The sequence below is a fragment of the Musca domestica genome, unplaced genomic scaffold, assembly GCF_030504385.1.
Source record: "Musca domestica strain aabys unplaced genomic scaffold, Musca_domestica.polishedcontigs.V.1.1 33, whole genome shotgun sequence".
Taxonomy (NCBI): Eukaryota; Metazoa; Arthropoda; class Insecta; order Diptera; family Muscidae; genus Musca; species Musca domestica.
This window is the reverse complement of record NW_026712312.1, coordinates 1,309,012-1,335,869: the sequence shown is the minus strand read 5'-3', so window position 1 is coordinate 1,335,869 and position 26,858 is coordinate 1,309,012. Positions and strand designations below refer to the sequence as shown.

The 26,858-nt window shown below is 36.5% G+C and overlaps 1 protein-coding gene across 1 annotated transcript in view; it reads right to left on the bottom strand.

Annotated features, from left to right (window-relative positions):
* The window catches only part of LOC101894747 (alpha-2B adrenergic receptor), a 301,935-nt gene that overhangs the window by 14,892 nt on the left and 260,185 nt on the right, over positions 1-26,858 (bottom strand). Inside the window, exon 3 of the mRNA XM_011292689.3 lies at positions 18,211-18,369. Coding sequence (XP_011290991.1) covers positions 18,211-18,369 — 159 coding nt within the window. The remainder of the gene's footprint in view (positions 1-18,210; positions 18,370-26,858) is intronic.

Sequence of the window (26,858 nt, the reverse complement as noted above, 5' to 3'; positions counted from 1 at the left end):
CATTATATTGTTTAGAAGCGTACAAAAGCATTTTGGTGAGAATTTTAAAGAAAAAAGTTATGGAATTCAAGCGAGATAGTGTGACTTATTTATATTTGGCTGGAAAACCACAAGTGGCTATCGTTAGAGCACTGCAGCATTTAAATGTAAATAAATCATTTGTGTCTCGTACCTCTGCTCGTTACCGTGATACTGGCCTTGCGTAGCCCGACGTCAAGGAAGTGGACAGAGGAAAACAGCAACATCAGCAGAAATGGTTCGAAAAGTAAATAAGCGACTTAATCGAAACCCGCGACGCAGTGGCCGAAAAACGGCTCGTGAGCTGAAAACATCGCTATTTTCCATTCGTCAAATATTGAAAAATGAGCTCGGGGTAAAGCCATTGAAATTCCAAAAAGTGCAAGGACTTACACAGCAACGTAAAAATCATCGTAAAAATCATCGGTCATGGTGATGGCCATGGTGATGGTGTGGGCCGCCATTACAGCTGATGGTCGCTCTCCGTTTATATTAATCGACCGTGGCATCAGAATAAATGCCGAATATTATCGCGAAAATATTCTGAAGGACGCATTAAAGCCTTGGGCAAACATTTTGCCCGCATACCTTGGTAATTTCAACAGGACTCAGCACAATTGCACTCAGCAGGCGCCACCCAAGAATGGTTACAAATTGAGGTTCCTCGCTTAATTTCCAGCGCACAATGACCACCATAATCACCGGATACCAATCCGTTGGACTATTGTGTCTGGAGTATTTTGGACAGCAAAGTTGGTACTAAAAAATTCCAAAGTGTCGATAACCTCTAACAAGCGCTTCGCCGGGAAATGGGCCAAAATACCGCAGAGCAACATTCGGGCAGCGTGTGACGGTTTCATTGGCCGTTTTGAAGGTCATAATTCGTTCCAAAGGTGACAGATTCTAACAAATCTAAACTTATTCTAAAATTTGATTCAATTTCCGACATTTTTTGCTTTCATTCAATAAAATTAAAAAAAAGAAATGTCAGAATTATGAAGTTTGACTTTGTTGCCGTTTTCTTTTACATCACCCTGTATGAACCCGTGGACCTGTGAAGGCAACTTCTGTCATAAACCATTACAATATTCAACTACGAAACTTGAAAAAAAAAAATCGGGTGAATAATGTAGCTAAAATCATCAAAATACCGATTATGGGGAGGTACCGTTATATCGGGGCTATACAAAGACCTAGACCTGCATAGGGTATTTTTCTGTCACAGTTGAATTCCCAGTACGAACTCTAAGTACGAAATGTGATACAACTCCGGTGAATGATGCCCCTAAAATCATCAAAATATCGAATATTGTGGGGTTCTGCTGTATGTGGGCTATACGATTTCGTGGACCTATATAGAAAATTCTATTATAGGGCATAAAGTACTAACAAGGAACTCCTTAGGTGAATTTTCAGATAATTCCGTTGTAAAATGTGGCTGAAATCATCAAAATATCGAATTTCGGGAGGTACTGTTACATGGGGGATATACGATATCGTAGACCCATAGAGATAATTCTCTTTCAGGGAGTAAAATATTCACAAGGGACTACTTGTGTGGAATTTCAGATAATTCCATTGAAGAATGTGGCTAAAATCGTTAAAATATCGAATATCGGGGGCTACCGTTACATCGGGGCTATAAGATATCCTTGACCTACACAGACAACTCTCTTCCAGGGGGTTGAGTACTCACAAGAAACTCCTTGTGCGGATTTTCCGACAATTCGATTGAAAAATGTGGTTAATACCATAAAAAAATACCGAATATCGGGAGGTGCCGTTATATAGAGCCTATACGATATCGTGGACCGATAAAGACCATCTTCGAACTTGACCTGCCTGCAGACAAAAGACAGATCTGTCCAAAATATTTCCTTCCTATCTTAATTCATTTTGACTGTAGCGTGATTACAACAGTCGGACGGACGGAAACGGCTACATCGTCTTAGAATTTTACGCTGATCAAGAATCAATATTCTACGTTTGGTCTAAAGTTATTATTTCGATGAGTTACAGACGGAATACCCTCCATACAATGTAAGGTTGAGGGTATAAAAAAACCTTATACGATGTCTCATGCCTCTGTAGATGGATGCTACAACCTATGACAGAAAATTGTCTGTGCCGGTTCACGTCTTCGTATAGCACCCATATAACTGTACCTCAATATATTCGCTATTTTTATGATTTTAGAGAGATGATGTTTGAAGTTCATACTGGATACTACAGCCTTAGACAGAAAATTGTTTATGAAGGTCCACATCTTCTTATAGCCCCCATATAACGGTATCTCCCTATATTCGAGTTTTGATGATTTTTGGTACAATTCCGAAATTGTTTGAGATGTCGTATTTGAAGTTCGTAATGGATGCCAAAGCCTGTGACAGAAAATTGTCTAGGCTAACGGTACCTCCATGTATACGGTATTTTGATAATTTTGGCTCTCTGTAGATATTTTCCTAATTTAAAGATTCTTACCCTAGGTTAGCGGTCAGTCACTGACTTTCTATCCTATGGCCTGGTTTTATTTGTTTCATACTACACGTATATATAAAGCATTTAAGGCTGTAGATACCTCTCTCTGTGAATTTAGTTTTAAAAAAATTGTAAAACCTTCAAAAGTTTTAAATTCAAAAGAATTATCCTAAACTCGCTCCTTCAGTTCGTAGCAACCCATTAAAAATGTTGCATAAAATATTACTGGTTAAACATGTTCTTAAATTCGTGTTCCGCTTCATTGCCATCACATTCTCATCAACTCTGTATCCAGGTATGTCTTTCGCTTTTCATTTTCATTTATTCTTTTGCTCTGTTACTAAAAATATTCTCATATTTGTTTCACTGGGTGACCTGAATGCCTGCCATTCGTTTTCAATTCATTATCGGTTGAAAGAAAATACTTGTGTCGACACTCGAAACTAACGGGGGAAAACTATCTCAACTTTAACCAACTATGAAATGTGCTCCATCCAGCTTTTATGTTGTCCCATTATGTCGATGTTGTTGTTGCCGTTGCTACTTCTGTGTTTTTGAGTTTCCGCTTTCCCTGCTAATAGTTTTGGCATATCGAAGCTGCCGCTGCTGCTGCAGAGCAGAAAAAACAACACAATGAAGAAGAATAAAGAAATGAAAGGCAACTACAATGGTAACCGAAGAATGAAAGGAACGTTAAACTTTTTCATTAAAAGAGATTGCGATAAATTGATTAAAAGTTTCTCTGTTGTATGGTTGGCCAGGATGGTTCGTTCGTTGGCTGGCAAGCCAGCTTGTCTGTTTGGCAGGATCTCCAGTTTAGTTGTACCCGGCTACATTCCACTTATGTGTATCCCAAAGAGAGTGTGTGTGTGTGAGTGAGTGTATGTGTGTGTGCGAGAGTATGCGATAGGGCATGAACAATTGTTTATCACACGACGATGATTCTGTGAACTGGGCGTTGAAACACATGCTCACTTCAAATACCGATCCCACCAACGAACCATCATCCACCAGATTCAAGGTAAGACCGGTGTTAGTGGTCAGGACAGGTGCAATGATGACTATTTAGCATTTTAAACTAACCTCAATAGATGAGATGATACCGGTAGCAGCAAAAACAGCAACAAGAAAATTCCATATTCCTGGAAAGTTTTTCTTCCATTTCTCCACCCCTTTGCGTTGTTCGCCAACACATCAGAAGTGAGAAATGGCTTAAATTGTTAACGCGTATAAGCGTAGTGTTAGTATTAAGGTCAATGGATTATTTTTAGAGAATTTAATACTTTTGAGGTTGCGTTTATTAAAGTTTGAGAAACTAATATTAGTTTGGGGTTGTAGTGGAATGTGATGTAGCTAGAAATTTAGGTGGTCATTTAAAATACTTGGATATTCTCTAAAAAATATTTCCAAGGAGAGATTTTGATAGGATTATCAAATTTATTTTCTGTATATAAGAAGATTCACACATTTAAGGTTACGGGGAAAATATTTTTGGAATAGTATATTCTTGTATTTTTTTACCCTACACCACATAGTGGTAAGGGTATTATGTATTTGTGCATTTGTTTGTAACATGGAGAAGGAAACGAGATAGACCCATAGTTACTTTTGAGAACCTTCATAGAATCACTTTCTGAGTCGATTTATGCATGTCAGTCCGTCTGTCCATGTATTCTTGTGAACAAAATGCAGGTCGCATTTATTATCCGATTGAGATGAAATTTTCCAAACAATATTGTTTTGGCCCAAGGACGAACCCTATTGAAATTGGTGAGAATCGGATCAAATTTAGATATAGCTCCCATATATATCTTCATCCGATTTCGGGTTAAATGTGCACCAAATGCCCACTATCAGTTCAAATTACCTGAATTTTGGCACACCCAACCGAGTTCGGCCTAGAAGCAAGTATATAAAATTTGGAGAAAATCGGTTCAGATATAGCTATAGCTCCCATATATATCTTTCATCCGATTTGATCTTTAAGTCCCTCACATTCCTACTATGCACTCCACAACCGTGATATTTGGTACCAGGTATTAGATGGAGCACAGAAATAGCTGTTTTAAATTTTATCGAAATCGGTTCAGATTTGGATATAGCTTCCATATATATCTTCATCCGATTTCGGGTTAATTGGCCACCAAATGGCCAATATCAGCCCAATATCAGCTATAGCTCCCATATATATGTTTTATCCGATTTGGTGTTTAAGCCTCTCACATTCGTAATATGCACTCCACAAGAATGATATTTGGTACCAGATAAAAGACACAGCCCAGAAATAGCTGTTTGTAATTTTATTGAAATAGGTTCAGATTTGGATATAGCTCCCATATATATCTTCATCCGATTTCGGGTTAATTGTGCACCAAATGGCCGATATAAGTCCAAATGGACTGAATTTTAGTACATCGGACCAAATTCAGCCTAGAAGCAAGTATATCAAATTTAGTGAAAATCGGTTCAGATATAGATATAGCAACCATATATATGTTTCTTCCGATTTAGTGTTTTAGTCCCTTACATTCTTAATATTCACTCCACAACCGTGATATTTGGTACCAGGTATTAGATGGAGCACAGGAATAGCTGTTTTAGAAATCGTTTCAGATTTGGATATAGCTCCCATATATATCTTCATCCGATTTCGTGTTAATTGTGCATCAAATGGCCAATATCAGCCCAAATGCCATGAATTTTCGTACATAAGACCGAATTCAGTCTAGAAGCTAATACGTCAAATTTGGAGAAACCCGCTTCAGAGATAGCTATAGTTCGTAAAATGCACGATAGAATTAGATAGATTTTGATTTTGTACAAATATCTCATAGAGCTCTGAAATGCCCTGTATAAACCTTTTTACGAGAGCTCTACTAAAAATATGCATAGTGGTGTAGGGTATCATATAGTCGGCCCGCCCGACTTTTGAGCTTTCCTTACTGGTTTTTTACTTAAAATAATAAATTATTGTTGAAGATTCTCCTGAAATTTCTTTATTTTTGATACAGAACTCTAAGAACCAAAATTTTTTTACTATTCTTTAAATTTTTTCCTAAAAAATTCCGAAATAGGACTGACAGGCTTAAAATCTGAATGTCCAAAAATAACAAACGTATCGTTGGCGGTGGTCGAGGATTTCAGCTCCAGCGCAACAAATCCTACAATTCTTAGTCGATTTAGCCATGTCCGTCTGTCTGTCTGTCCGTCTATCTGTCTGTTGTACTCACGCTATCTTTCGAATGAATTGAGATAGAAGGCTACATTTTTGCACACATGTTTATTTTGCCAGTAGGCAGGCTAAGTTCATAAATGGGCCATGTTGGTCCACGTTTTGGTACAGCCACCATATATCGGTACCCCCGATATTCGGTATTTTGATGATTTTAGATACATTATTCACCGGAATTGTTTCAAATTTGATATGTAATTTTCAAAATGAACACTACAGCCTAAGACACAAAATTGTCTGTGAAGGTCCACATCTTCGTATAGCCTCCATATAACGGTACCCCCCGATATTCGCTATTTCGAGGATTTTAGCGACCTTATTCACCGGAATTTTTTAAAATTTGGTATTTGACCTTCGTAATGGATACCACAGCCTAAGACTGAAAATTGTCTGTAAAGGTCCACATCTTCGTATAGCCCCCATATAACGGTACCTCCCTATATTCGGTATTTTAAAGATTTTAGCGATACTATTTACCAGAATTTTTTCAAATTTGGTTTTTGAAGTTCGTACTCGATACTATAGCCTATGACAGAAAATTGTCTGTGAAGGTCCACATCTTCGTATAGCAACCATATAACGGTACCTCCCGATATTTGTAATTTAATAATTTTAGCGACATTATTCACCAGAATTGTTTCAAATTTGGTATTTAAATTTCAAAATCGATCTACAGCCTAAGACAGAAAATTGTCTGTGAAGGTCCATATTTTTGATTATTTTAGCGACATTATTTACCGGAATTATTTCAATTTTTGTATTTGAAGTTCGTAATGGATACTGAAGCCTGTGACAGAAAATTGTCTGTGCACGTCCACGTTTTATAACACCCATGGTACCTCCAAATATTCGGTATTTTGAGGATTTTTTTGAAATTTCGCATTTGAATATTTTAATAGATTGTGACAAAAGTTGCCTATGCAGGTTCACGTCGTCGATATAATACCCGACCCTAATATACGGCTACATTCGGTATTTTTAAGATTTTAGCAGAATTTTTAACGGATTTTATTTTTTTGAAAATTGTTAAATTTTGTTTCAAATGGTGGACGGTATTCAGCTTTTTTACTTGTTAAATCTGAAATGCGTTTTTAATATATACGAATTCCTGCAGTGTGGGAAAGATACATACTCTTGACGTCTTTTGGAATCTATGCTGCAATCCCCTTTTAAGGAATTTTTAACAATATTTTTTAGAAAAAGACCAAAAAGACCCATTTTTAAAGTCGCTTGACGATTAACCTTTTCAACCGAACCTTTTACTGCCAAAGACACTATATTGAAAAAAAATATTGTCGCAAAGTGTTATTATAAATGTAATTATTATAGTGCCATTAGAACCATAAGGTTGCCATCCGTGACGGTTTCCTACATTTTCTTGCTAATCGGTTTATAACTCTTTGACAGTTTATAATCCAGGATTAACTGTAAAACCCAGTAGTCACCCTCAAAGCAAGTACTTGGTTTCTGGTGATTTATTAACCTTGTTAAAAAAAATCTTTTTCAGAAGATCTTTGAAGCCGCAGTCGAAGATATTTTAGTAATTCTCATATAAAGAAATATATCACGACTTGCTGAGGTCAATATTACGACTATAAATCACTCTACTAAAAACTACAGAGGGACTAAGAAAAATATGAGTACAAGTGCACTTAAATCGAAGGAATTTGAAATAACGGGATTCTAACGATTAAATTTAAGTTTCATTTGTTCACATAGTTAAATCTTCTCTTATATCGCCCGTATCTCTATCAAATTTAATCAAATCGTATTATCAATTTACCTAACTTCAACCCCATGCCATTTTTTAACCCAGGTAGTTCATTCTTTTCAGAACTTTATTTCCATTTACATTCAGAGGACTACTTTTCGTACTAACATAGACTCCATTAAAATTTACTTAAATTTCAAATTAGATCACATTGCCAAAGAAACCTCACTTGCATTTGTCTCTCTCCTCTCTCTCGCTCTCATATTTCTCTTTTGCCATTGGTAACCAAGATAATGACCAAATAAATAAATTCCACTTGCCTTGTTTGCCTTGACCGACCGCAAATACCAGCGTAACGAGCAATAGTTTTACACACCCTCATCTACGCCAAACCTTACACTCGTACCCCTTTCTAAATGATGTCAATAAATTGTCTGTAGGTTGGCGGTCCATGTGGACAACCATGACCATTAGCCTTTGTCCGTTATATTATCCGTTGATGTGGTGTAATGGTGTTGGTGATGTTTGTTGGCCGTCACTCGTTTTAATTTTGTTTGTCTCTCCGTTTGTTTGTTTGTTAACAAAAACAAATAAAAAAAAACGGGGCGAAAAAGGAATGCCAAGAATTTAATTTAATTTTTTCGAATTGAAAACAGTTGAAATAACCACTTAAATATTTCCAGTGTGCCAACCGGAGAATTTGCTGGCGCGTCGGGGAGTAGATGTGTGTGTGAGAGAGAGAGAGAGTGGGTAAGGATGTGTGTTGGGGGAGAGAGAGTTGATCTGCGTGGCGGATGGATAGCAGCCGTTCCGTTTGTTTGTCGGCAAATTGCAAACTCATTTAACATCCACAAATGTTAGTAGAGCTAGATTAAATTCACTTGTTTTCTGGCATTTTGTGTGTGTGTCTGTGTGATGGCACCTCGAACAGTGGGAATTTGTCATTTTGGCCCACCAAATTTTAAATATTGAAACAATTCAGGTAAATAATGTAGATAAAATCGTCAAAATACCGAATATAGGGAGTTACCGTAATATGGGGGCTATACGAAGACCTGTACCTGCATAGATAATTTTCTGTCATAGGCAGTAGTACGTATTAGGCACTTCAAATACGAAATTTCATTATCGTGGACATATATAGACAGTACTCTTCCAGGTACTGAAGTGCTCAGAAGGAACTCCTTTTGTGGTTTTTAGACAACTTCATTGAAAAATGTTGCTATCGTGGAAGCGTAGACCGTTATACCCCATCTTCGATCTTGACCTGCCAGCCGACAAAAGACTGATCTGTGCAAAATATTACCTTCCTAATTAATTAGTTTTGACTCTAGACTGATTGCCACAGATGGTCAGACGGATGGACGGACAAGGCCTATCGTAGAATTTTATGCTGATCAAGAATATATATAGTTTGTTAGGACTAAGATTATTTCGATGGGATATACGGAATGACGAACTTAATATAACCGCCATGCTATGTATGGTGGAGGGTATAAAAAGGACATAGAATCACATTCTGAGTCGATTTATGCATGTCCGTCCGTCTGTCCATGTATTCTTGTGAAAAAACTGCAGGTCGCATTTATTATTCGATTGAGATGAAATTTTCCAAATAAAATTTGTTTGGCCTAAGGACAAACCCTATTGAAATTGGAGATAATCGGTCAAAATTTAGATATAGCTCCCATATATAACTTCGTCCGATTTGCTTTTTATTGTACACCAAACGTGTAATATCAGCCCGAATAGTATGGAATTTTGCACATACAACCAAATTAGGCCTGAAAATAAGTATGCCAAATTTAATCGAAATCGGTTTAGATATAGCTATAGCTCCCATATATATTGTTCATCCGATTTGTTATTTTTGTCCTCCGCAGCCGTAATATACACTCTGTAAAAACAATATTTGAGGAAATATATCAAATACAGCTCAGAAATACCTTTGCTAAATTTTATCGAGATTGGTTCAGATTTGGATATAGCTCCCATATATAACTTCGTCCGATTTACCTTTTATTGTGCAATAAACGTCTAATATTTGCCCAAATGGGATGGAATTTGGCACTTAGGACCGAATTGAGTCTAGAGGCTAATATGTCAAATTTGGTGAAGATCGGTCCAGATATAGCTATAGCTCCCATATATACTGTTCATCCGATTTGTTATAATTGTTACCCACAGCCGTAATATGCACTCCGTAACAACGATATTCAGGGAAATATATCAAATGCAGCTCAGAAATATCTTTGTCAAATTTTATCGAGATCGGTTCCGATTTGGATATAGCTCCCATATATATCTTTATCCGATTTAAAATTAATTGTGCACCAAATTGGCAATACAAATCCAAAATTAATGCTTCGGTGTATTTAGTCCTTTGAATTTAAAATTATAATTATAATCGTAATTGTTTAATTGTTATGCGGAGCTCTCCTAAATTAGCAAAGTGGTGTAGAGTATCATAAAGTCGGCCCCGCCCGACTTTCTTTACTGCTTTAAAAATATTTTAAATTTTCAGAGGTATCAAATCATATCATATTTTCTTTAATTCACAAGTCTTACTATCCCCGCCCTCTGAAAGTCTATGATTTTAAGTCCCACTTACTGAAATAATCCTCCCACAAATTTCCAGCAGACCTTTCTAAAAATCCTACCTCACTTCAACCTAAAAGAGGAATTAATTAACCATAAGTTCAACATTCTGCTTCAATAAATTGCCACTGACATTCGGGTAGAAAAATGCAAATCATCTCCTACTGTGCTTTGCTGACGTTCTGTCCTGTCCACCGCTGTGCTGTGTGACGTCTGCCGTCAGTTGGTATTAAAAAACATGCATGCCATTGCTTTTGGCATTTGTATGCGTTTGAATATGTGTTTGTGTGTGAACGGCTACAAGTTCTTCTAAATGTTTGCCTATGTGTGCCGTCTGTGTGTGTGAAAAAGCGTGCAAAGTGTTGTTGTTTGGCATTGGAAGAGTGCAACAAAACTGAAGCAAAAAAAAAAAAAAAAGCCAGAGACGAAAGAAAAACGAACACCCCAGAACGTCGATGGACATGTGGTGCGTATGAAATACACTCAATTTAACATTATGTGTTCTCACACACACATACGCAAACACAAACAGACAAATATAGTTTGTATTTTTCTTTCCTCACCAGGCATTATGTATGCGTGCATGTCTGTATGAGAGTGAGAATGACGGTGACATTGCACGGGTATTTACTTGGGCATTGCAACCCCTGGTATATATAACCAGAAACGTACATCCATCCGTCTGTCCAGCCGTCCATTCGACTTTATCAAACATGCAACCATCAATGCTAAAGACACTACCGCATTTGGCATCGTCATTTACATCGTATGTGTTGCATACACACACACACATACCCATACAAACACACACGTGTATATTTATAAATTCTTCTTGTTTGCATGCATAACAAAGATATACTCCTATTATGGCTTTTATGGTCGGTCTCACTTTGCCAGTTCCATGGTCTTGGTCGGTACGAACGTGAAAGTGTTCGAGTGCGTGGACATTGGGGTGGGACAAGTATAGGTGACCCACAAGTAGAGGCCATATTTATTGTTTCAGATTTTAAATTGGAATTTTAGCAGGCTACGCCATTTAGGCCCACGTTTTGGTATAGCCCCCATATAACGGTACCTCCCGATATTCGGTATTTTGATGATTTTAGAGAATTTATTCACCGGAATTGTTTCAAATTTTGTATTTAAAGTTCGTAATGGATACTTCAGCCTACGACAGAAAATTGGCTATGCAGGTCCACGTCTTTGTATAGCCCCCATATAGTGGTACCTCCCGATATTCGGTATTTTGATTTTATCGACATTATAACCGTTTTTGTTTAAGTTTCGCACTTGAATATTGTAATGGCTTATGACAAATGTTACCTACACAGGTTCATGCCGTCGTATAGACCCTAATATAATAGCTACATTCGGTATTTTTAAGATTTTAACGGATTTTATTGTTTTTGAGAATTGCCAAATTCGTTCCAAATGGTGGAGGGTATTCGGCCGGGCCGAACTTACAGCTTTTTTACTTTTCAACTTTTATTCGATATCAATGTTATATTTATTCCAAGTATCTGATTCAAGAACCTGCCAATCATTTTGTGTTAAAAGTGAAATGAACTTCTGGATGCATTTTTAATATAGGCTTGGCATAAAATGAAACTACCTGTGAATCAATTGTAAGATGTGGTACAAAATCCCCCGAAATCTCAGAATAAGAAGATTTTGTTTAAAATTGCTTCTAAGTTTCGAAGGAATGGACCAATATTGTCCATTTCGTATCGGACCCAAATATATATGATATAAATATTTCGGCGTGCATGGTTTGGACTATATTGCTCACTTTCTTCTCCTTATATGACATATGTGATAATTTCTAGAAAATGGTAAAATGTGTGTGAGGTACCAGATATAGTCGACGAAGTATTCCTCTTTCATACTTCATCTAATAGAGATACAAATATTGGTATGAGCAAAATTGCAAGAAAGTCGAACATTTATATCCAATTTTATGCGAATTCGTTGGCTCCATATTTATCTCAGGTTTCTGGTTGAGAGAAATATTTAGGTATTACAAGTTGTAAGGAATCGCTGACTCGTTTCGCAAGTAATGACAGATACAAGTATTGAAAATTGTGATCCTTTGTGGGTGAGGTCATCTTCATAACAGATCTTGTGTTGACAAAAATGTTTGTATGTGCGAAATTTAAAGAGAGAGTTGGGGCTAAATTCGCTTTCTTTGAGCGTTTTGTTTTTCAAAAGCTTGAACCCTATGTGGGGAGGTACCGGAAGAAATGGTCCGATCTATACCATCTTTATAACAGATCTCGTGTTAATGGAAATATTTGGATGTACTAAGTCTGAATGGAATCGAGGCAAAATTCTAAGCCTTTGTGGCGGAGGTACCAGAAGGAGTGGACCGATATATCCCATCTTCATAGCATATTTTGTGTTAGGAGAAATAATGGGATGTGTGAAATATAAAGAGAGCCTGGAGCTTATTTCAGATTTTATAAACGATTTGGTTATTCAAAACTTGTTCGCTCTGTGGGGGAGGTACCAGAAGGAATGGTCCGATCTCTACCATATGTTTAACAGATCTTGTGTCGAGGAAAATATTGAGATATGCTAAGTCTGAATGGAATCGGATGTTAATTTCGCTATTTAGAAGTTTCATGGTCTTTCAAAAATGTTGTTAAGGATTCTAGGATTATAAAATAATTTTTAAGGATCCGTTCATAATAATATTTTTTGAAGGGCTTGTGTATTCTTAAAGAATTTTTGAGGTATCATTGATTTTTTAAAGAATTTTTTTGTTTCAAGGATTTGCGGATTTTTTAAAGATTTTTTTCAAGAATTCGTGGATTTTCTAAATAAATCTTTTAAGAATTTTTTAACAATTTTTTAAATATTTTTTTTTTTTAATTTGAAGATGTTTTAAATAATTTTTTCAAGCATTTGTGGAAGTTTTAAAGATTTTTTGAGAATTCGTGTATCTTTTAAGGAATGTTTTAAGGATTCGTGGATTTTTAAAGAATTTTTTCAAGGATTCGTAAATTTTGAAATAAAATTTTTAAGGTTTCGTGGATTTTTAAAGAATTTTCAAGGATTCGTGGATTTTTAAAGAATTTCTTCAAGGGTTTGTGAATTTTTAAAGAATTTATTCAAGGATTCGTGGATTTTTAAATTTTTTTCAAGGCTTTGTATATTTTTAAAGATTTTTTTCAAGGATTCGTGGATTTTTCAAGAATTTTTTCAAGGATTCGTGAATTCTTAAAGAATTTTTTCAAGGATTCGTGGATTTTTAAAATTTTTTCAAGGATTTGTGTATTTTTAAAGATTTTTTTCAAGGATTCGTGGATTTTTCAAGGTTTTTTTCAAGGATTCGTGAATTTTTAAAGAATTATTTCAAGGATTCGTGGATTTTAAATTTTTTCAAGGATTATTATATTATTAAAGATTTTTTTCAAGAATTCGTGGATTTTTAAAGAATTTTTTCAAGGATTCGTGAATTTTTAAAGAATTTTTTCAAGGATTCGTGGATTTTAAATTTTTTCAAGGGTTTGTGTATTTTTAAAGATTTTTTTCAAGAATTCGTGGATTTTTAAAGAAATTTTTCAAGGATTCGTGAATTTTCAATCCTTTTTTCAGGGATTCGTGGATTTTTAAATTATCTTTGTCGAGGATTCGTGGATTTTTTAAGGATCTTTGTCGAGGATTCCTGGATTTTTAAAGAATATTTTCAAGGATTCGTGGATTTTTAAAGAATTTTTTTAAGGATTCGAGGATTTTTTAAAATTTTTTTCAAAGCTTCAAAGATCGACTCCAAATGTCGTGAAACGGATTTGTCTCAAGGAGATCTAGTTAGACCCTAGCTTTATTTCGACTATGCAAATTTTGGCCCTATCAAATTATATATACCCTTTCTAGCCATATGGAAAAGAAAGGTCAAAATTAGGGCGACTATGGCGGCCCCTAACAAATAAACGCTGATATTGGGGATTTATGAGATGTAGATCATACCAACTATAACTCTGAATTCGCATTGTGGCTTTAGCTCAGTTATAATTTGATTTCTGTATTCGTTTGTATATGCAAAATCCACCCCGTTTGGGCTGATATCAAGCATTTGGTGCATTATAAGCCTGAGATCGGATAAAGATATATATATGGGAGATATGTCTAAATCTGAACCGATCTTGGCAAAAATTTCTGGGAACATAGCAAATGCAATTGATGTGGGGTGCATATTACGAATATGAGGGATTTAAATACCAAATCGGCCGAACATAAGTATGTAAGCTATAGCTATGTTTTAACCGATATTCACCTAATTTGAAGTACTTTTTTCTTGGCTGAAGTCCGATGAATGTGCCAAAATCCATCCCATTTGGACAAATATTACACATGTGGAGCATAATAGCATGTTTATCGGACGAATATATAAATAGGAGTTATATTTAAATTTGAACGATTCTCACCAATTTCAATAGAATTTATCCTTGAGCTAAACAAACGGACATTGTTCCGAGTTAATATCTGTGAATTGTTTTCGTTTTGGTACAGTTACAATTATTCAAAAAATTTTCCGGACGAACTAGAAGAAGTGGTACAGTCTATCCTATCCCCTGATTTCCTCTATTTTCGAGGTCTTGGCCAAATTTTCAATTGATTTGGTCCTCATTTTCATAAAACATCTTCGCATACAATCTTGAATGTAGCTCAAAATTTCGGAGTTGCATCACATTGTCCATCCAATTTTGATTTGCATTTAGGCTACTAAAAAGAGCTTATTTCTCGTAATTCTCATAAGATTTCAATACTAGAAAAAATATATAAAATATATATTTTTACGTCCCAGTCTAGTACACATTTCGGTCGGACATACACTTGTTTGTGAAGCGTTAATTGCTTGTGGTATTTGAAGCAAATGTTGATGTTGTCATTGCATCGACATAAAGAGGGAGCACAACTTATGAATATATCTCTCTGCACTCTCTTCATGTTACCATTTCGCTGAAAAGCTAAGTTGGTTTGACATGTGTGTGTGTGTGTGTACACTTGTGTTAATTGCAATGGCATGGCAAACACAACACACTCACTCACACACACACACTTATTTTTCTTCTATAAATAAGAAAAACATCAACATCTACACAATTTAAGCCCTGACTTAGATGGGGGATTAGAGGTTATGGATGCATGCTGGCTATGAAAAGCTTAAAGTTTTCATGGGAAAATATCAACCATTAGACAGCACAATTTGTGTTCTTGGAATGGATGTCTGAGGAATGGCCTATTTCGGTGCGTGATGAGTTGGTTTTAAGATTTTCCTTAAAGATACTAAGCTAAAGGGAAACGAATACCAATTTTGATATATTTATATCTACATGTATCTAAAAGTATCTTTTTTATACCCTCCACCATACAGGGTGAAATGAAAAAAACTGTAATCAACCAAAAATTTCCGGATACCAATCCGTTGGACTATTGTGTCTGGAGTATTTTGGAAAGCAAGGTTGGCACTAAAAAATACCAAAGTGTCGATCACCTCAAGCAAGCGCTTCGCCGGAAATGGGCCAAAATACCACAGAGCAATATTCGGCAGCGTGTGGCGGTTTCATTGGCCGTTTGAAGGCCATAATTCATGCCAACAAATCTAAACTTATTCTAAAATTTGATGCTATTTCAGGTCAGGTTCGAAGATGGGCTATATTGGTCCACCATATCTTATAGCTCTTATATAACGGAATCTCCGATATTTTGATAATTTTAGCCATATTTTTCAATGGAATTGTTGGAAATTCTAGACAAGGAGTGCTTTATGAATACTTTACCCCGTGAAGGTTATTGTCTATATAGGTCCACGGCGTGGTACATCTCCCATATAATGGTACCTTCCTATATTTGGTATGTTGATGATTTTATCAACATTTTTCAATGGAATTGTTTAAAAATCCATGCTAGAAGTTATTTTTAAACACTTGTTTCAATTTTCGTATTTGGAATTCGTAATGGGTTCTACAGCCAATGACAAAAAATTGCGTATGCAGGCCACGTCTTCGTATGGCCTCCATATTTCATATTAGAGGTTCCTAATGGGTACTACAGCCTGTGACAGAAAATTGTCAATGCAGGCCCACGTCTTCGTATAGCCTTCATATACCGGTGCCTCCCAATATTCGGTATTTTTATGATCTTGGCGAAATTATTTATCGGTCTTGCTTCAAATTTCATATTAGAGGTTCCTAATGGGTACTACAGCCTGTGACAGAAAATTGTCTATGCAGGTTCAGGTCTTCGTATAGGCCCTATATGACGGTACCTGCCTTTATTCGGTATTTTGACAATTTTAGGTACACTGTATTTGAAGTTCATAATAGATACTACAGCCTGTGACAGAAAATTGTCTATGCAGGCCTACGTCTTCGTATAGCCACCATATAAAAGTATCTCCAGATATTCGATATTTTGAGGATTTTAGGGATATTATTTTTAGGAGTTGATTCAAATTTCGTATTTATAATTCGTAAATGGTACTATAGCCTATGACAAAAAATTGCGTATGCAGGCCCACGTCTTCGTATAGCCTTCATATAACGGTACCTCCAAATATTCGTTATTTTGATGATTTTGGCGAAATTATTTATCGGATTTGTTTCAAATTTCATACTAGAGGTTCCTAATGGGTACTACAGCCTGTGACGAAAAAATTGTCTCTGCAGGTCTATGTCTTCGTATAGCCTCCAAATAACGGCACCTCCCTATATTCGGAATTTTGATTATTTTAGCTACATTATTCGGCGCAATTGTTTGAAATTTCATATTAGAGGTTCCTAATGGGTACTACAGCCTGTGACAGAAAATTTTTTATGCTGGTCCAGGTCTTCGTATAGGCGTTATATATAAATACCTCCCTATATTCGGTATTTTGATGATTTCAGCCAAATTAATCACCGGATTTTTTCAAGTTTCGGATTTGAATTTAGCAATGGCTTATGTCAAAAGTTGCCTATGCAGACCCACGTCTTCGTATAGCCTCCATATAACGATACCCCCAATATTCGGTATTTTGATGATTTTAGCTACATTATTCACCAGAGTTGTGGTATTTAGAGTTCGTTATGGGAATTACAGTCTATGATAGAAAATTGTCTATGCAGATCCAGGTCTTCGTATAGGCCCCATATATCAGAACCTCCCTATATTCGGTATTTTGCCGATTTTAGGTACTTTTATTCGGCATTTTTATGATTTTAGCTATATTATTCACCGGATTTTTTTTTCAAGTTTCGTATTTGAATATTGTAAAGACCTATGACAAAAGTTGCCTATGCAGATCCACGTCTTCGCATAGACCCAATATAAATCTGAACCTCCCTATTCGGTATTTTGCCGATTTTAGGTACCTTTATTCGATATTTTGATGATTTTAGATTCACCGGATTTTTTTTCAAGTTTCGTATTTGAATATTGTAAAGGCCTATCACAGAAGTTGCCTATGCAGGTCCACGTCTTCGCAGAGACCCCGTTTTAAAGAATTTAACATAATTTAATATATTTTTTGTTTGAAAATTTCCCGCCGAACTTTTTGTTCTTTTTTACTTGTTTGTAATTCTTTAACATTAAGCAAAGCAGGAACCACATTTTCCTCACCTCCTCAATTTGCCTATCATTATGTTCCTGAACTACTTTCTTATGTTCCTTAAACTGCTGTCAACTTTGTCAAAACACAAAACTAATTTTGTTTAAATTAGCTGCAGATCCTTGCCTTCTGTCCTTTACATTTTAATTGGTCATTACTCCGGTGAGACACATGGCGGATTTGTTGGCAATATTCTATCATTTTTTCTAGCTTCCATAAAATCTGAGGGCAAACAAAACGATTTTTTTGTTCATCTCTTTTGATGAAAAAGAACTACATCTACCAAGAATCTATGGAAGAAAACCACCAATCTGCTTCAGCTTCAGAAGTTGCCAAGACATACAACACGTGTTTGACTATAGATGTTGAGATCTTTATTTTCCACTTCGGTTTCTCTTTTCCCCTCATTCTAGGGACTTTCTCGCAGTACTGTGTTGTGTATCTTGGCTGACAGAGAAAGGTGACAGCTAAATACAGTTTGATGGCTGTTTTGTTGACTGGATGCCTGTTGGCTGACTCGGCTCAGTTGGAGGGGTTGACTGCTAGGTTAGTTGTTTGATGGGTCTTGGAGGGGTTGCTTACCTGTTCGTTGTTTGTTTTGCGCGGATGTTTTTTAATGCCGCGTCTCGCACGCGCCTTGGCGGCAAAATAAATTCGTATATAAACGAAAACCATGATACAGCTGGGAATGTAGAAGGAACCCAATGCTGAGTAGAGCACATATCCAATATCTTCACTAAGCTGTAACAACGAGAAGAGAAGAGCAGAGCAAAAAAAGAAATGAAACAACAAAAATAACAACATTAAAATGCATGTCATAAATATGAAATGAAGTTTACATTAGAGTGACTTATTTCTGCTTTAGAGAGTTTGAGGGGTAGTATGAAAATTTGCTGAGGGAGAACAATTAATAGGGAAATTTTGGGTTACCAAGACAAAATCGATTAGTAATTGTATTTTTGGGAATTGTTAATATTAGATTTTTTTGAAAGATTTATAGCTCTAATTGGAATGCATTAAAAATATAAAACGTAGATCTTTTGAAAATATTTCGATCAAATTAATTTTGGGTCTAAATCAGGATTGTTTTGGAATATTTGTTTGGGATATAATCATAAAATCTTATGGTATTTTTTTATGGATTCCAATAGTGTTTCCCGCCAGGGGACCCACAGACCAAAAATCGTGGATAACAAAATATTTTTTCATGGATTCAAAAAGTGTTTCCCAAAGACTATTTGATGATCGGGGCTTCAAAATTATAGCAAGATCTCTTGATAATTGTGAATTAAAAATAAATGCAGGCAGCAGTGATTGAGGATTTAAATAAATATTAATACCCTACACCACATACAGGGTGCTGGAACTCAATGAAAATTAAAGCCTATAAAGTTATAATGGTTACAACATATTGAGGAAGGTTCGCACCAGAAGTAGTGGTGGTGGGGGATTTAACGTTCATGTAACATCATTCGGTTCAATACAGACCTAGCTCACCTGAGCTAGTTTCTAGTGACCCATACATGGAATGTATGGTGGTAGCAGCCAGGTGTGCAGGTGGAGTTGCTTAAGTAAACATCCCCCAGGATAATAGCTGTGAACCGCGTTGTTTTTCATAAGGCCGGTCGTGGTAAAAAGGGATTCCAATGCCATCCACGTTTTGCGACATTCCGTGCTAGGTAATGACCAGAGGGAATCAGCATTTTAACTACGCAATCAGAGCAGATTGACTACACCACATCACCCACGTAACCAGGCTGGGAGCTCAGGGGTCTCGAAATTGTAAATGTTTTGATATTTTTAGGGAATTTTTTTGTCGGTTGGGACCTCCACTCAAAATTTTGTTACGAAAGGCAATTCTACGTCACTTCTTCACATTTTGTAGGGTAAACGAGGATACCCTCTCCCAAATAATGAGAGAAGAACCACAGTTCGTCAGATATAACCATGGTTTAGCCCGGCCTGAAAAATGACGTGGCTTGGCCAAACATCATTTATCTTGGGTCAAACCATTGGTCGATTTCATAACCTCTGAATTCCGCACATTCCTCTACCATAGGAAAACTCACTGGTCACAATTCGGAGAGTTCATCAACCATCACTTCAGAGTGGCCTATGAATCCAGCTACTCTTCAGTAGTGGCATCTGGGCCAGCTAACTTACAGTAGTGGCCTCTGAGGTCAGCTTCTCTAAAGTTGTGGCTTCTGATGTCAGCTGCTCTAAAGTAGTGGCCTCTGAGGCCAGCTACTCCAAAGTAGTTGCCTCTGAGGCCAGCTACTCCAAAGTAGTTGCCTCTGAGGAAAGCTACCCTAAAGTAGTTGCCTCTTAGGCCAGCTGCTCTACAGTAGTGGCCTCTGAGGCCAGCTTCTCTTAAGTAGTGGCATCTTAGGCCTGCTGCTCTAAAGTGGACTCTGACACCAGTTATTCTAAAGTAGTGCCCTCTGAGGTCAGCTACTCTAAAATAGCGACCTCTCAGGCCAGCTACTCTAAAATAGCGACCTCTCAGGCCAGGTAATCTAAAATAGTGACCTCTCTAGCCAGCTATTCTACAGTAGTGGCTTCTGTGGCCACCTACTCTAAAGAAGTGGCTTCTGTGGCCAGCTACTCTAAAGTAGTGGCCTCTGTGGCCAGCTACTCTAAAGTAGTGGCCTCTGAGGCCAGCTACTCTTCAGTAGTGGCCTCTGAGGCCAGCTACTCTAAAGTATTGGTATCTGAGGCCTCCTACTCTACAGTCGTGGCCTCTGAGGCCTCCTATTCTACAGTAGTGGCCTCTGAGGCCTCCTACTCTACAGTAGTGGCCTCTGAGGCCTCCTACTCTACAGTAGTGGCCTCTGAGGCCTCCTACTCTACAGTAGTGGCCTCTGAGGCCTCCCACTCTACAGTAGTGGCCTCTGAGGACTCCTACTCTACAGTAGTGGCCTCTGAGGCCACCTACTCTACAGTAGTGGCCTCTGAGGCCACCTACTCTACAGTAGTGGCCTCTGAGGCCACCTACTCTACAGTAGTGGCCTCTGAGGCCACCTACTCTACAGTAGTGACGTCTGAGGCCACTCACTCTACAGTAGTGACCTCTGAGGCCACTCACTCTACAGTAGTGACCTCTGAGGCCACTCACTCTACAGTAGTGACCTCTGAGGCCACTCACTCTACAGTGGATGCTTCTCAAATACTCTACAGTGTAGGCGTCTGGGGCCAGCTACTCTACAGTAGAATCATTGTTCAATGTGCCCTTATTTAAATTTTCGTTCCGTAAATATTTCAAGGTCTCCCTAGGAACCAACAGTGACCTCGATACCAAATTTCGGAATTTCAGCTCAATTCCTTCACCCAATACCAAATTTTGTAGTATTTACTTATTTTCGATCAGTTAAAGTACGCATTTTTAAACCAATCTCAAGATTTCAAAATCAGATATCTGCAGAGACTTTAAAATTAAATTTCAGATCTGTTCATTTACCCAATACCAAACTTAGTAATATTTAGTATTTTACGTACAATTATAGTACACATTTCCAACACTAACTCCATATCTTAATCTCAGATACCAACAGAGACTTTAATATCAAATTTGAGGATTGCAGCTCAATCCTTTCACCCAATAACAAAATTTAGGAGCATTTAGTACTTTTCGTACAAATATATGACGCATTTCCAACACACCACCAAATCTCAAACAAATATCAAATGAACAGATAGTGCCTGAAATCTGAAAATTGGTGTTAGGGTCGCTGTTCATTTATAGCCTGGAAATGTGTACTATAATTGTAGGAAAAGTACGGAATAGTACTAGTTTTAGTATTAGGTGACCAAACCCGTTTCAGTTCATTTGGAGTCAATTTGGGGCAGTATTTCCGTCTCTCTGGCTGGCTGGTGCACACGATAACTCTCAAAGGAAGATTTGATTCAAACTGGGAACATCATAATATTATTGTCCAACTTAGATCCAGCTTGGAGATGGACAATATCGGTCCACTTCTTTTTCGGTCCTCCCCCACAAAAGATCGACATTTTCAAAGAAAATATTTTACTTTCAAGAAAGTTTCACTCGATTTTTTGCCAATTTTGCAAATTCCAATATTTTTGTCAGTGCCATTGCAGGTGCGAAAACGGACAACATCGGCCCGTTCAATCAAGTACCTCACAAGGGTCAAAATTTGGAATAATTACTATTCTTATAAAATGTGAAATAAGAGTTAGATTTTCTTATTTTTTTTTTTACGTTCCAATTATTTTACTAACAAAAGATCTTATGTGAAGGTAGGATATATTGGCCCCTTCCTTCTGGTATCTCGGTGCACTTCCTTTGGTACCTCCTCCACAAAAGATCGACATTTTCAAAGAAAATATTTTACTGCAAAGAATCACTCGATTATTTGCAAATTTTGCAAATCCCAATATTTTTGGTCAGTGCTATGTCAGGAGCGAAAACAGACAATATCGGCCAGTTCAATCAGGTAACCCTTAGGGGTCAAAATTTTGAATAATTACTATTCTTATAAAATGTGAAATAAGAGTCCGTTTTTCTTGAAATTTCACACAATCCAACATTTTTATTAACAAAAGTTCTTCTGTGAAGGTAGGATATACCGGTGCCCTTCTTCTGGTATCTCGGTCCACTTCTTTTGATACCTCCTCCACGAAAGATCGAAATTTTCAAAGAAAATATTTTACTTCAAATAAAGAATCACTCGATTCTTTGCAAATTTTGCAAATCCCAATATCTTTGGTCAGTGCTATGTCAGGTGGGAAAACGGACAATATAGGCCAGTTCAATCAAGCACCCCACAGAGGTCAAAATTTTGAATAATTACTATTCTTATAAAATGTGAAATATTAGTCCGATTTTCTTAAAATTTTTTACATTCCAATTATTTTATAAGCAATAGATCTTATGTGAAGGTAGGATATACCGGTGCCCTTCTTCTGGTATCTCGGTCCACTTCTTTTGATACCTCCTCCACAAAAGATCGACATTTTCAAAGAAAATATTTTACTTCAAAGAAAGGATCACTGGATTTGTTTGCAAATTTTGCAAATCCCAATATTTTTGTCAGTGCTGTGTCAGGTAGGAAAATAGGCAATAAAGGGCCATTTAATAAAGTACCCCACAAGGGTCAAAATTTTGAATAATTAATATTCTTATAAAATATGAAATAAGAGTTCGATTGACATCAAATCTCGCACAACCCAATATTTCTACCAACATAAGATCTGATGTGAAGGCGAAATATATCGGACCACTCCTTCTCGTACCTTCCTCACAAAGGTCCCAAATTTAGAATAATTATAAATTTTGTAAAATGTGAAATAAGTGTCGGATTTTCCTTAAATTTTACACATTCCAATATTTTTATTAACACAAGATATGGTGGGAAGGTACGATATATCCTTCTGGTATCTCCCCCACAACGGGTCCAAATTTTGAAGGATTATCCATCTATCAAGTGTTATTGTAGAGTCATGAAGCATTTGATTATTTCCTTTAAATTATCACCCCTACCTCCTTCCCATTCCCCAGCAATCAGTCTCTTGATAAAATTTTATGTGTGTGTGTGTGTGTGCAACAAAATTAAATTTGAGCAGGAAATTTCCGTTGGATTTGGGGTTTCTATGTCGTTTTGCATGGATAAATCGAAAATAAGACCTGCAAAGACTTGAAGCAATATTCTGCTTACCAGAGGAATATTGTCTATAAATCTTGTTTTTCTTTTGGAACAACAGCAAAAACATAATATTGGGTTCTACCAAGGGAGATGTGGGCGTGCTAGTTGGTTGGTTGGTTTCTTTGGTCGTTTATGCCTGGCAGAAATTGTTGCTTATCTTCAAAAACATTTCCCTAATACAAGAATGACGAAAACGAGCAGATTTTATGTTCATGGGAAGAAGAAGAAGATGAAAAAATGTGAACAACAACATCAACTAGAACAGGAAAAGAGCAACATTTTTTTTTTTGTTATGTCGCTGGCAGAGTCAGTAAATATATGAGCTGTAGTTAATCTTGAAACATAATAAAAATTTTATAAGATTTGCGGATTTTATGCTTTTTAATGCAACGAACCATCATGGATCCCTGCCATTATTGGTGCATACAGTATGCATGCACGCATTTTCTATGCCAAAGTTTTTTTATACTGCTTAGCTCTTTTAATTTTTTTCAACGACAAATTGTTTGGGAGCGGGGATTGTGGTAGTTAAAAAGTTATGTGGGGTGTGCGAGTGCACTAAATTTTAATGGATAATATTAAGCTCGACAAATTAGTGGTAATTTTTTAAAGAAATATGCAATTATGCTCAGAAGTATTGTGCGGTACTGTGACCTAGTTTACAGTTAATTACACTGTGCACAAGAATTGTGATAAAATATAAGTCTTTAGGTTGCAGAACATTGAGAGTAATTTTTTGAGAAATGGCTACTAAGGTTTCATATGAAATAAAAAAACAGTAAAGAAAGTCCTAAAGTCGGGCGGGCCGACTTTATGATACCCTACACCACTTTGCTAATTTAGTAGAGCTCCGCATAACAATTAAAAGTTTTTATGGGAGAATTCAATCATACACGTTATGATTATGGTCATAATTTTAAGTTCAAAAGACTAAATATGCCGAAGCATTTGTATCTTTTAAATTAGGATTTGTATTGGCCATTTGGTGCAAAATTAATTTGAAATCAGACAAAGATATATATAGGAGCTATATCCAACTCTGAACCGATCTCGATAAAATTTAGCAGATGTATTTCTGAGCTGTATTTGATATATTTCTCCGAATATTTTTGTTGCAGAGTGCATATTACGGCTGCGGAGGACAAAAATAACAAATCGGATGAACAATATATATGGGAGCTATAACTATATCTGTGCCGATCTTCACCAAATTTGGCATACTACCTTCTAGACTAAATTCGGTAGCATGTGCCAAATTCCATCCCATTTGAGCAAATATTAGACGTTTGGTGTACAATAAAAAGTAAATCGGACTAAGTTATATATGAGAGCTATATCCAAATCTGAACCGATCTCGATAAAATTTAGCAAAGATATTTCTGAGTTGCATTTGATATATTTTCCCAAATATTTTGTTACAGATCGGATGAACAATATATATGGGAGCTATAGCCATATCTGAACCGATTTTGATCAAATTTGGCATACTTATTTTCAGGCCTAATTTGGTTGTATGTGCAAAATTTTGTACTATTCGGGCTGATATTACACTTTTGACGATACATTTTTTGACGATAAATTTATTGCGAGTTCCATGATGGACAAAATCGGTCCTATCTTTCTGGTACCTCCCCCACAAAAGATCAAAATTTTCAAAAAATATAATTTACCTCATAGAAAAAGAAAGCATCATTCGATTTTGTGCGAACTTTGCAATGTCCAATATCTTTGCCAGTGTAAGGGCAGGTGTGAAAATGCACAATATCTAACTCTGATAAAATGTGAAATAAGAGCCCAATTGTTTACCAATTTCACACATCCCATTATTTTTGTTAACACAAAATCCGGTGTGTAGAGTGGAGAGGTACTCCGTCTGGTAATAAGCCGCCGATTCCTTTTAAACTCGTCACACTCTAATATTTCTATCAACAGGAGAGCTATTCTGAAGATTATAGGTATCGACCCAATTCTTCTGATACTTCCCCCACAACGGGTTAACATTTTGAATAATTATGGCTCTCATAAAATGCGAAACTACCATCCGATTCTCTTTAAAAATGTCACACATCGGAATATTTTTATAATTAGAAGATTTTGCATGAAGATGGTGGTCTACCCCTTCTGTTACATCTTCCACATGGGTTCACAATTCGCGATACTTATCTGTCTTATAACTTGCGAAACTTTTCAAAGATCTGTTTGCGAACATGGAATTTATTTTCTGACTCCTTCCAGTATCTCCCCTAAACTTGTGATTAACAATTATTCCCAAAAAGTGGTTATAGTTGTCTGATTTTCTTCAAAATTTGGGCATTCAAATATTTTTATTTCGGTCCACCATATCTGGTGCCTTGTGTCTCATAAAAAGTGAGGGAAGTAGTCATTATTGTTCAATTCGGGCACGTTGTAATATTTAAATCAGAGTTGGTTCAGATAGAATTAAGGCGCTTTGAAAATGAATATTAATTTAATTTTTATTGAAGCAATATATATACCGGACCGAGTTCTACCAAGTTGTAAAATTCGGTTGAATATGAAACAATATATTCAATATGGGCTGATATTACATATATGGTGAGTAATAACCGTAAAATCGGATAGATTCGGCATCTTCCCCAAGAAGGGTCAAAATTTTAAGTAGTTATAGCTACAGGCCTGACGAAATCAAAATAAAGTTTTTATGTCTCTTTGAAACAAATCCGTTTCAAGATATTTGGAGTGGATACAGTGGTATCCGTTCGTCCGGGAGTATCCCATTTTGTCTAAACTTGATACACTGTAATATTTTTATCGAGATCGAGTTCGGAGATGGGCAATGTCGCATCTTCCCTCTACAAAGAGGGTCAAAATATATATATTTTTTTATAATTGCTGGAAAAGTGTAGTCGATTGTGAAAGTAGAGTAAAGAATAAAAGACACGGAACTTAAATGGTGGAGGCAATTCACCCTCTCTTCCATATTTCCACAATTTTTAGCCGAAAAAAAATTAAATCTTAGAATGTTAGTGCGCACTTTTTTCTAATCTACGATTTCTGTTGCTCTGATGGTTCCTGAAACTATTTTCTTAAAAGTCCATGATAATTTGTCCGATAATCTCAACTCTTTTGTAATCAACGACCTGCTGGTCCTTAGCTATATATTCTTGAAGAATCCATGACGTATTGTAGTCCAATATGCGAAAAATGTTTAACAGGTGCCGTTCCGGCCCTGTAATTTCAACTAATATTGAGCTTCTGCTGGCAAGCTTCTATTAGGAATTATTCCCACATTTAATTTAATTTTTTAGAAATATAAGCAAAAAAATCAATAACAAGTTTCAATTTTAAACCTCCTTCAAAAGGCCCCTAAGGACACTCTAAAGTATTTCCACGATGCAATTTTCCCCGTTCATAATTTATTGTCATTCCGGCAAAACTGCGCATATGAAATTATTAACAATCTATCTCTTTGAATCACCTTTCAATTTGAATTCATTGCTGCCACTCGTTCAAGTGGAGAAACGAGCGAAACCGCAAGCCATGAAACAGCCAGCCTTAAGTGTCCATTTGTTGTTCTTAAATGACATT